Raw genomic sequence first — 11,711 nt, forward strand, 5'->3', positions numbered from 1 at the left:
GAACCTTAATCCAGAACAGCTGTTTGGAAAGGTATATTACAATCAAGACAGTAATATGTATGGTAGGTCCTAGGCTAAGGTGCATGACCCCACATTTTAGAAGTAATTTGTGTTCAAGTTTATACTGATGTTTTGATATCTGCAGTAAGATTTGGCTATAACTGGCTTAATTGTAGATCTTTGTTTTGTTGGTAGATATTAAAAAAAACAGGTCAAGTGATTTAGATATAAATATCTTGTGGTATACTGTTGTACTACTAACAGCTTATAGATTGAGTGTTTGTGTAGGGGTGTAATGGTAATTGCAGTGTAATTTATTAAGAGTGCTGTGAAAGCTGGGGAGTAATTATAAAAGAAAAATAAATCAGGATAGAAGCTGTATTATTCCATGCAAGTAAAGTTTACAGTCAGGCTGTGTTTGTTTTGATATCATGGTGGAATAGAATGGTGCTTGTTTTTCTACAGTGTAATGGTGAAGGATGACAGTGATGACCATTAGAGTGAATTGCAAGTTTGCTAATATTAATTATGGTATCATGCTGTTATGCACACAGTATAAATGGAGGAATTCATTTGAATTCAACAGAAGGAACTATTGAATGTATGACCTGGGAGAGAACCAGACGTGTAGCTGAAAAATTAAGAAGCAATTTTAATGAGGTATAAGAAAAAAATTTGAGTTTGATTACTGTATGTCAAATAGTGGACAACACTACAGTGAATGAAAAAAACAATGCACAAGAGAGAATGACAGTGAATGGTGGAAGATGGGGAAGATGGACACAGGAAATGAGGTAGAGAGGATATAAATGGGAAAATTAGATATGACATAGTTCACTTCATAAAGCTCAGAGAAATTATTGGCTAGAGCTAAGGGTGAATAGAGGAAGTGAGGTTAGGGGATGCCAGAGATGGTGGGAGGGTAGGGGAATAAAGTAGCAGCAAGGTCAATGAGCTGAAACAGAACAGGACAACTCCAGGCTGGTGTCTAATACAAAAATGTATTAGAGTCAGGTCAGTGCCCACACTGTGGTGATTTGCAAGGATGTCCTGAAATACAACTGTGTTGTTTATGGCTCTTATACCAGTTAACAGAGTAATAGTTAATAGCTTAAGACAGCAAAACTGTATTAATATTATAGTACTAATGGTATGAAATGTCATTAACTGACTCAAATAAAATATCACAGGGTCCGGTAGAAATATTAAGGGCAGAGCTAGTGTCTGCAAGGCTTCCTTCCTGCAGCTACCACAATGACCACATATTTTCACTAAATATAAGGGCTTTACATTAAAAAACATGCATATACATATTTGGGGGTCATATCATTGGAAATTCTCATAACAAATTCTCCATTCTACATGCAGTAGACTTCTAGGTCTAACCAGACAGGCATATATTTAAAAGTCAGTCTGTTTCTGTTGTAATTAGGAAAGCAGATCACCTTTGGCTGAGGTAGATTCAGACTGGGTTGGGGTAAACAGCAGGGGCATTAACACCACAATGCTTGTGAAATGGTGATGGCTATATGAAAGGAAGGCCACACCTTTACATGAAATGCACAAGATAAAGATCTCAAACAAGTTCTCCATGATTCACATTCAGAAAAATATTCTGCACTCTCTTAAAGCAGAGAAAGCTACAAGCTAAAAAGTCTAGCAGTGTGGAAAATGAGATATATATTTGTTACTCACAATCAGTGGTTATATGTTAATGGTATATCATTTGTTGACAAAATGTGATCATTTTATGTAAAATAATGACATGCTGTGAACTAAACTGTCAGTTGCAGCATGGAACTGAGTTCCACTCTCTTCTTTATACATACCCAATGATATTGCTCTGATTTTTGGCTTTCCTAGGAGATAGATGCTTGTGCTTAGGACATCTTACCTTGCTGCAATAAAATGACTGTAGTGATGACCAATATTTTTTACTCTGTAAATTACGCAAACTGTTTTTGTTTCTCTTATCATTCCTTTAACAGATTCGTTCCCATCCACTATTTGCAAATCTCTGCAAGCGGCATGATACAACAGAGTGTTGTCCAAGCTGGTCACTAGGAAATTACATTGCTGTCATGAACAAGAGGCCTTCCTGTCTGGAAATTACTAATGCAGATGTATCCCACACTTTGAAACAACTCCGCAGCTGTGCACCCTACTACCACAACAGTTCTCTTCGGTCTTCTTGTATGGGGCTAAAGAGAGAGAAAGAACGACATCCATATTGCTCTAAGTTGCTCACAAATTGTACTCAGCTTGATGCTGTTTATTACCTTCTTCACTACTTGGTGGACAAGGATTTCCTGAGCCCCCAAACAGAAAACTATCAAGTGCCCTCTCTGAAATATAGTATGTTATTCTTACCTGTAGAAAAAGGAAAGTCTATGATGCGCATCTATATGGACAACCTGGAAAGGTGGAATCGCTCAGATGAAATTACTTCTATAACGGGAATTGATTTTGGCATCAAGCAGAACTTGTACCATCATTATCTCGCTATGGATACTGTATATCCTGTACTGGCAATGCTAGCCATCTTCATTGGCATGGGCTTTTACTTACACTCGGCTTTCATTACATTCATGGTCATTGTGGCTGTAATAAGCTCACTGATCATATCATATTTTCTGTACAAGGTGGCCTTCCGATTTTCCTATTTCCCTTTTATAAACCTAATAGCCATTATTCTGCTTACCAGCATATGTGCCAATAATGCCTTTGTCTTTATGGATCTATGGAATCTTCACCCAATGCAAAAGTCTCCTGGTGATCTATCCCAGAGGGTAAGCCAAACCTTGCACCACTTTGGTTACTTAATGACAGTGTCAAGTTTTACTATTAGTGCTGCATTCTATGCCCTATACTTGAGCAATATAACTGCCATTCGCTGCTTTTCGGTATATATGGGTACATCTGTTCTTGTGAGTTTTGCTTTTCTGATGACATGGTTTCCTGTCTCTGTAGTGTTGCATGAGAGATTCATAGGGACATCTTGCAGTTACAGTCCTCCTAGTTACTGGGACAACAGTAGAAAAAGGTACCTTTTGATTCTTCAGCAGAAGTTCAAAGGATTTCAAAGAACTCTGTCTGATACCTTGAAGCTGCTGTTTGAGAAACTTCTGCCTTGTGCAGTCATCAAGTTTCGTTACATATGGATCTTTTGGTTTGCAGCTCTAGCTGTAGGTGGGACCTACATTGTGTGCGTGGACCCTAAAATGAAACTTCCCACATTAGAAATGCCTACCATCCAGGTATTTAGATCTAGCCACCCCTTTGAGAGGTATGATGCAGAATATAGCCACCAGTTTATGTTTGAGAGGGTAAAACATGGTGAAGACAGACCAATGCCAGTGACATTGGTGTGGGGTATAAAGCCAATAGACAATGGAGACCATTTAAACCCTATGAGCAACAGCACACTTGTAATTGACACCACACTCAATATCAGCAGCCTTGCTGCCCAAACTTGGCTGTATAATTTCTGTGACAGAGTTAACCAAACATTTCCTTTGGCTACCATCCAAGAGACTACTGTTTGTTTTATGAAGGCCTTTCAGAAGTGGATGGAGAGCAGACAGTGCTCCGAAAATACCTCCTTTAATCCATGCTGTAACAATTTCCTTTTCCCATATGCGAGTGAGGTTTTTGAGTACTGCATAAAAATCATGGCAATGGAGAAAAGTGGAGAACAAACAGGAGTCCAAGATCTTGGTCCAAGGTTTGATGCTGAAGGAAAGTTGGTTGCACTGGTATTGCAGTTTCAAAGCTCTGATTATTACAGTTTCAATTTCAGCAAAACAAAGCATTTCTATGAACAGGTAAACTCTTGGTTGATGGCAGAAGCAAAGACAGCACCACCAGGTCTTCAGAATGTTTGGTTTGTTAGTAATCTTGAGTTATACAATCTGCAGGAAGCTTTGAGCACTCAGGTTTTGGTAGTTACAGGCTTGTCTATAGCCATATCATGGTTGGTTCTGCTGTTAACAACATGGAATATTCTGCTTGCCGTATACTCAGTTGCAACCATTGCAGGGACAGTGTTTGTGACTGTTGGGCTTCTGGTACTCCTGGAATGGCAGCTGAATGCTGTTGAATCCCTGTTTATTTCCACAGCAGTGGGTCTGTCAGTAGACTTCACTGTTAACTACTGCATCTCTTACCATCTATGCCCACATTCTGATCGCTTTAGCAGGGTTGCATTCTCTTTAAAGCAGGTAAGCTGTGCCACAGCAATGGGTGCTTCTGCACTGTTTTCATTGGGGGTAATAATGCTGCCAGCCACTGTGTTGGCATATAGACAGCTAGGGATATTTCTCATGATGATCAAGTGTATCAACTGTGGGTTTGCCACTTTCTTTTTTCAATCCTTGTGTTGTTTCTTCGGACCAGAGAAGAACTGTGGTCAAATAATGTGGCCTTGTCCAAATCACAGGGAATATTCTGACCATGGCAGAACCAACAGAACATTTACTTGTGGAGAAACTGAAAACCATACCAGATCACAGCAAGTGAAAGAAACAGTGGCTGACAGTGAGCAGTATGAACTTCAGGCCCTGGCTAGAAACCTCAGTGACAGCTTTGATAACAGCACATGCACAAGCAAGTTATCCACCAGACCTTCTGTCCTTTCTGATGAAGTCCACCTCCAAGACATAGGCTGCTCTGGGATAGAGGGTAATCAAGTGAAGGGAAGCATAAGAAACAAGGATGAGAAAACTTCTATCCAGCACATCAATTCATGCCAGTGCCCCGCTATGCAGACTTCTTCTCCTTACAAACAAAATAGCATGAAGGCAGCAATGGATACCAACCAAGACAGAATTTGCAGACATTGCCACTGCCAAAACTACTCTCCCAATGCATGGGATAGATCAATGACAGACCACACCCATCTTTGCAGTACAGAGGAGGGGTCAATGCCACTACAAGTCAGTCACTGTACAACTGACTGCACTCAACAAAAGACTTGCATCTCCCCTTGTGTAGAAAAAACTACAAATGCTGGTGCTTCTGAATTTCATCGTGGCCTTTATTCGTCCAGTAGCTCTTTTGATGTTCTTAATGACTCAAGTGAAACTTGTCTCAGTGAATGCGATCCAAGTGTGCAGCTCGCGGAATCAAGGTGCTCCACTCCTGAGGCACAACAAGATACAAATCAGACTGAAAGAGGACAGCTTAATGGTAGGAGAGAAACACTGCGGCTGGCCCTAAAGGATACAGTGTTTGATACCACCCCCTCCTCTTCACACCACAACAGTTCTTCATGGAGGGACCCCAGGAACAAAGACCCTGTAATTGTACCAAACAGTAAACCAGATATGCCAGATGTGTGGGTTAAACGAAGCAATGAGTATAACCCTGGCCACAGTAGCTAAAGGGAAACAACGAATTGGCATGTCCTTCTTAAAATAAAAATGTTCATTTAATAAGACTACAACATGCAATTTTTCTACCTGTCTCGCATTGAAAGATATAGGAAAAAGGGACACGTCAGAGCAAAGTTTGTTCATTTTTAAGATACAAGATACTGCAAAATATGTGTCTTGTTTTTAATAACTACATTTTCTACTAAATGTAATGAGAAACAGATAGTTAATGTTTTTAAATCTAACTGGCTGAGACAACATTCCACTGGGATTATATTTTATATGTATGAATTTGTAAGACATGGCTGCAGAAAAAAATGCCTTTGTGGTTATCTATTCTGCTTGCATGTGCAGTAGCCTTTGTATTCACACACACAAATGCTGTTTATCTCCCTGTCTAAACCTACTCCTGCTTCATCTGTTTAATCATTTGGCCCTCTACCCTCACACTTTTCCCTGACTCAGCTCTACTCTCACGTGATGTTGACTACCTGTTTCATTAAAACAACCTTGTAAGTTCCACTCCGTTACTACAAGCTCGTATTTAAAATCCCTTATATTCCTCCTGAAGATTCAGGCTTTTTTATTGACTCTTTCCACCTCGTAAGGTTCAAGAAGCTATCACTCAATCCTTGCAGGGACTTGAAGGTCTCCATCTTGTTTCTGTTGCAACTTTTCCTTTCCAGTAGATAATACAGACTGAACTCCCAAAGTCCTCCTTCTAGAAGTTATCCCATTGACCATAGATGGTTCAGACTAAGGCAGTCAGAGAAAATGATGCCATCTTTGGTACAGGCCGTAAAACTGTAGACAGTACAAAGTACAAGTTACTGCCATGGCTTTGTAAATCAACAGTTGGTGCATACCTTTGAAACATGGATTTGGGATCAAAGGTAAAGACCAGCTGGATCAATTAGGTTTCATAAGTGCTTGCTTATCAGTTATGCTGCAAATCCCAATTCACCAATAACTTAATTTCACCTGAAAGAAAAACAATAGCAAGAAAGCCTTTTATCTGGCTCATCCAATTTCCAAAAGCATCTCTTCACAAGATCCAGAGAAGTCTTAATTCTCACTCATATCTTATCAGACCCACAACTGAATATAATTCACCTTTTGGCATGTATTTGTCAAAATATATCAACTTGAGAGATCTGACAGATTCAGAAATAAAAAAGATCAGTGGCCTCAAAAAACCTTAGTTATCAGCCCTTTTTCTGTGCTCACTCTCGTACAGACTCCTTCATGTAGATCTTTGCCTAGCCTTTCAAGCCACAAAAGATTCAACTCTATTTGACTTCCTATTCCTTCGCAAAACTAATGGTACCCCAAATACTCTATTAAGGAAACCTTCAACAGCCGATACATAAAACACATTGGCCTGGTAGATTCATATCTCAATGTATCCTGCAGCTCTGGAACAAACTTTCACTCCATGTTAAGCAGAGTAGCACGCTTGCAACCTTCGAGATAAACCTAGATAATTGGATGGCCAGCCTTAAATTCTCCTCTAGTCTATCATGTCTTGCCCTCCTTCAGGCTAAAGGTAACTTTTCATTTTTTTTTTCTTGGTTAGGCTTATAATTGTCTGATGACTGACTGCCAAGTACTTATATATGAACCTAAGAATATTCTTTTGTCTGCCCTAGGCATTTTTGAAATTACTTACTAGTTTTTATAGGGCAGCCTTTTCAGAAAGCTGGTATAGCCGTTTCTCTCTGTGTAAATAAATCAATGAATACTCAATCTCTCCTCCAAACTGCTCATATTGTGACATAAGATTGTGCCCTATTGTGCATATCTGGCCATGTAAATGTTACATCCTGGGGTATTTCCAGTTTCCTTGAAGCATGTGTAAAGTCTGTAATATGGCATGCAACCTACCCTTATTTCCTCTGCAGTACAAATGGCAATTTGTGTTAGCCACTCCATTTCTTTATGCATCTTTCCGGTGCAGCCCTCAGACCAGCTTCTTCTTCTTAATCCTTGTGAAAATAAGATTCTAAGACTGCAAAGCAGTACACCAGATAAGGCCTGCTTAACTGGCTGTGTTTTTAGTAATAGCTGCCTGTATTCCACTAGTGTTTCTACAGATCCCAGAATCTCACCAACATATCCATACTTTTTTTTTTTTTTTTACTGGCCAGCAATTTCCTTGCAAATGAATAGTCCTTCTGAGTTGTTTTCCAGCTGGATTACTTGACATGTAATTGTACTGAATTTAAACTCCCATGTTTCTTACCATTCCTACAGACATGCTATCTTCTTTTTTAATACTTCTTCCTCCTACACATCTGTAGAACAGCCTTGAATTATCTTTGAAATGGGGAGCTGTACTTTCCAGCTTTTCTGCAATGCAACTTAGAAAGAAATTAAAGGGACTAAAGCCAGTACTGAATGCTGTATAACAATTCCCAGGTAGCTTGGCATCCATTTTTCTTTGGCTGCTCAGAAGTGTAACTAGAGTAAAAAAAAGAAGGGGCATATACCCTGGGTGCAATGTATTAGAAGGCACCGTGGGAAGATGCCAATTGGTAGGTAGCATTGCAAGTGCTGGCATTCAGTTTTGTACCAACATTTCTGAATGCCGGTACAGAAATGACTTCATATGCAGCTTACTGTAGTGCTGTAGCAAGTGGCTTACTATAGTTTTTCAAAAGCAGAAGACTTTGTGCTTTCTTTTTTTTCACTCTTCAACTTTGGTTTGAGTGCCACAGACCAGGAAAGAAGGAACTTTACTCAATGTTCCACAGGAGCCAGCTACTGCTCTGTTTCTTATAGTAAGCAAGAGCTTTTAAACTATATACAGTTCTATGCACTGATCTTATTTCATTTTTACTTCTTGCTTCATATGTTTTGGCAGTCTTGTATTGTGCTACCTTCATATTATATGCAAGAACTAGCTCTATCCATTAGGCACAACTACATTCCCAAAGTCTGATGTAAAAGTTTGCTCCCTAGATCACAAACTACCCCTGGAAATTGTCCGTCATTGCATTGGCAGTTAACATCAGATCGTTTAAGTCTTATCTATCAACTGTGATACATTTTGTGATAATTAGTAACCAGCTCCTCAAACTAAATGAAATAAAAATGACTATGTGCCCATCCAAAGGCTAATGAACTCCAGAGTCCCAGTAGAAAACAAATAGCAAAAAAAAAACCCAGCACAGCCATAACATAGTCAATCTATATTAAAGTAAAAAAAAATGGTATGATAAGCTCCTTCCAACTATAGCCTCTATGAGATCAAAACAACCTTTTATAACATAATCAAGTTATTTTTCTTGCAGAACTGCATTAAGAATTGCAGAAATCTGTTTCAGAAAAATGAAAATGCTCGTGCCTTTTAACCATCCTAAAATGTTAGTGCTTTTACCTGCTAACTGAACACTTTCTATTGAGACCTTATCTTGTATTTGCATACCATTGAAGTGTGGTTTGGTTTCCAGTTGTAAGAAGAAGACTAAAACCTATTCTATAGAGCAAACTCCTCCATGAAAGGCAAACGTTTTCTGATCTGTCTCCTGCAAAGCTGGAGACAATGTTCACAGTGGACATGGTTTGCTGTGGTGTATATTGGAGGAGATCAGAAAAGGATGGAGACTGAAAAGTCAAAACGTAGATGATCCCTCTTCTGCAGGTGGATGATCTATGTGGCTAGCACTAATCTTCCCCCTATTGATGGCTTAAATGTTGCATCCAAGTCCTATAATATACAAGTCAAAATGGAGCAGAAAGTTGGTACATTCAGAATCATGAACAGCTAAGCCATGCATAGAATTTAATGCTTTTGTGGCTGCTTTGTGGGTTTGCACTGGGGAGGTGGTGGGCTAGAGGAATACAGCAACAAATGGCTCTGTGGCATGGAACCACCAAAGGTTTTCCATCTGGTTAGCAGATCATGATCAAAGATGCAAAATGCATAATCCAGCAAGCAAACACTACAGTGACTGGCTAATGCATATTACTTGTTTAGAATGTAGAAAAAGATAAAGGTGACATATTTCTTTTTCTCTGTATTTTACAAATATTAAAAACAATGGCTCCTTCGTTCCAAAATTAGATGTTAAGATGCTGAAATCCTAGGGTAAATAAAGGCCAAAAGCCACAACTGAGAACTGATGCAAAACAAGAGCTCTTGTTATTGGTATAAGTAAATGCAGTGCATGAGGTGAATGGGATTGAGTTACGTAAATGAGCATGTGATACTGGCTAACAAAAGAATTGTTGAAAAGTTGGTAACCCCCTGCCTTTTTGGTGAAGTGTGTATGTGTGTGGGGGGGTTCCATTACTACTCTTCATTCCAGCTGGGGACAAAAGAATGAAGAAGAGTCAGAAGTAAAGGTTCAGCTACTGATGGCCATGTGATCATACAAGATGTCATCAGGGGAAATGAAGCAGAAGGAGTAAGTGGACTTAAACCTGGACATGTATGATTTTTCATAATCCATACATCCACCTGTTAAGGTTATACTTCAAGTCGTTTTTTTTATTTTGCTGGGAGACTAACCCACTCCAATGATCTCATAATTGGAAGTAAGCTAAGTCTGGCACTGAACAAGGAAAGAGCTGGGGAATGGTAGAATGCCAGGGATATAAAGATGGCACTATTCATTCTTGTTCATACTGTACTTCTGTTCAACATTATTATTAACAATGACTGCCAAGTGATGACCAGGTACCCGAGTCAGCCATCACACAGGTTGCCATATTTAATGATACTGCTACACTCTATACTAGACATATAAGTGGGAGTAAAGTTTTCATGTATAGAGTGTTTGTGTCAACATACCAGCAGAAAAACAATGCATGCAAATATTTTGTTAATCAAATGATTTGGATACAAGGAAGAAATTATAATTTCTGCAGGGGGCTACTTTCACAGTCTCCACCCACTACTTAGCTTTCTAGTATATTCACTACCCTCCAATACTTATGATGGAGGTATAACTTTACACTCTTGAAGCATATTTAACTCATATAATAGAAGCAGTTATTGTAACTGCATCTTCCATTTTTGACTCAAGTTTTAATATCAAATGTCAATATTCAGATTATTGGTTTCTTGTTCACTGACTGCTGTGCTATGGCTTCAGCAAGAAAAAAAAATCTAGTGCAAAGTCAAATAAATAAAGGTTATTTATTTTGACTTTGTTAATCAAATAATGACCTGTGATAGCTTTTTTGTGCATGACTTTCAAGTTTTATTCTGATTAAGTGACTTACTTGGTCAACCTGTTAGTAAAATTTGTAGGAGTCAAGCTATTGCTCTAGAAGATTGAAGTCACCCCAAACTTATTACCTTAACCATGACCACTAAACCACCCTTCCAAACAGTGCAGTTGTTGAATTAGCCAGATTCCTGCTAGACTACAACAGGAGCATTACTTGCCAAAATACAGACTACTAACTGACAAGTGAAATTGAATACATGAAGAATGATGGTTTGGGGATAAGTTACAGGGAGAGCCCTTCTTTTTAGCATAATTTGGTTTTAAACAGCATTTCTCTCAGAGAAACCTATAAAGAGGCATACAAACTGGGTGGGCACAGTTGACTGAAGGGTTTTCCCTTGAAGAAAAACTGTGGGATATCTACTTATTTTCTTTATTTCCACAAAACAAAAAGTGCTAGAAAATATTGTTCTGGCTCCAAATCCCATTCGCAATTATAATCTGCTCCTCCCACACAATGTCATTACAACTTCATGACAATCAATTAAGATTCTACCCAATTCACAAGCAAAAACGTAACTTGCTCATGATTTCAATAGCCTGCCTCTTAACCCTACAAATGATCATAAGACAATAACCAACACAGCAATGTGTTGAATAAAATAAAATAAAATAAAAACACATGAAAAACTGAATACCCACTTGTATTTTGAATGCTTTCATTTTACAGTGTTTTTAATAGAAGTGTATTCAACCCAATCAGTCTCACACCCACTCTCAAATCTTTTCTTTCTTTTTTTTGCCAGCACCTCTGACCATCCAATGCCTTTTTTCTTTGCCATGCTGTATTGCCTCCATTTGTTTTTCCAAGACTGAGGGCTTGACTCACCAGTCCTTATACCTTCACACGTCCTGGAAGCATGACGTGAGCACCAGCAGTACTTCACTCATACTTGGATGCTGATGTCTTTCCCAGCCTTTAAGTCCCATCCCTACATGTTTATCTCCCTTTTGTTAAGGATAACTAGGCTGTAGAAAGCTACCTTAGTACACATCCCGACTCTGGGCCCATAGGGTGGATACATCATCACTTGTACATCTGCCAATCAACTCAATATCATCTCTCTGACCCCTGGCTTCCACCAGACTCCCCTAGAGAGAT

At 39.0% G+C, this 11,711-nt stretch overlaps 1 protein-coding gene across 1 annotated transcript in view; it reads left to right on the forward strand.

Annotated features, from left to right (window-relative positions):
• The window catches only part of DISP2 (dispatched RND transporter family member 2), a 546,463-nt gene extending 536,956 nt beyond the window's left edge, over positions 1-9,507 (forward strand). Inside the window, exon 8 of the mRNA XM_044074174.1 lies at positions 1,989-9,507. Within this exon, the coding sequence (XP_043930109.1) occupies positions 1,989-5,381 (3,393 nt within the window). The 3' untranslated portion in view covers positions 5,382-9,507. The remainder of the gene's footprint in view (positions 1-1,988) is intronic.
• Positions 9,508-11,711: the final 2,204 nt, after the last annotated feature.

This window comes from Protopterus annectens, chromosome 6.part0 (assembly GCF_019279795.1).
Source record: "Protopterus annectens isolate FY-2018-M chromosome 6.part0, PAN1.0, whole genome shotgun sequence".
Taxonomy (NCBI): Eukaryota; Metazoa; Chordata; order Ceratodontiformes; family Protopteridae; genus Protopterus; species Protopterus annectens.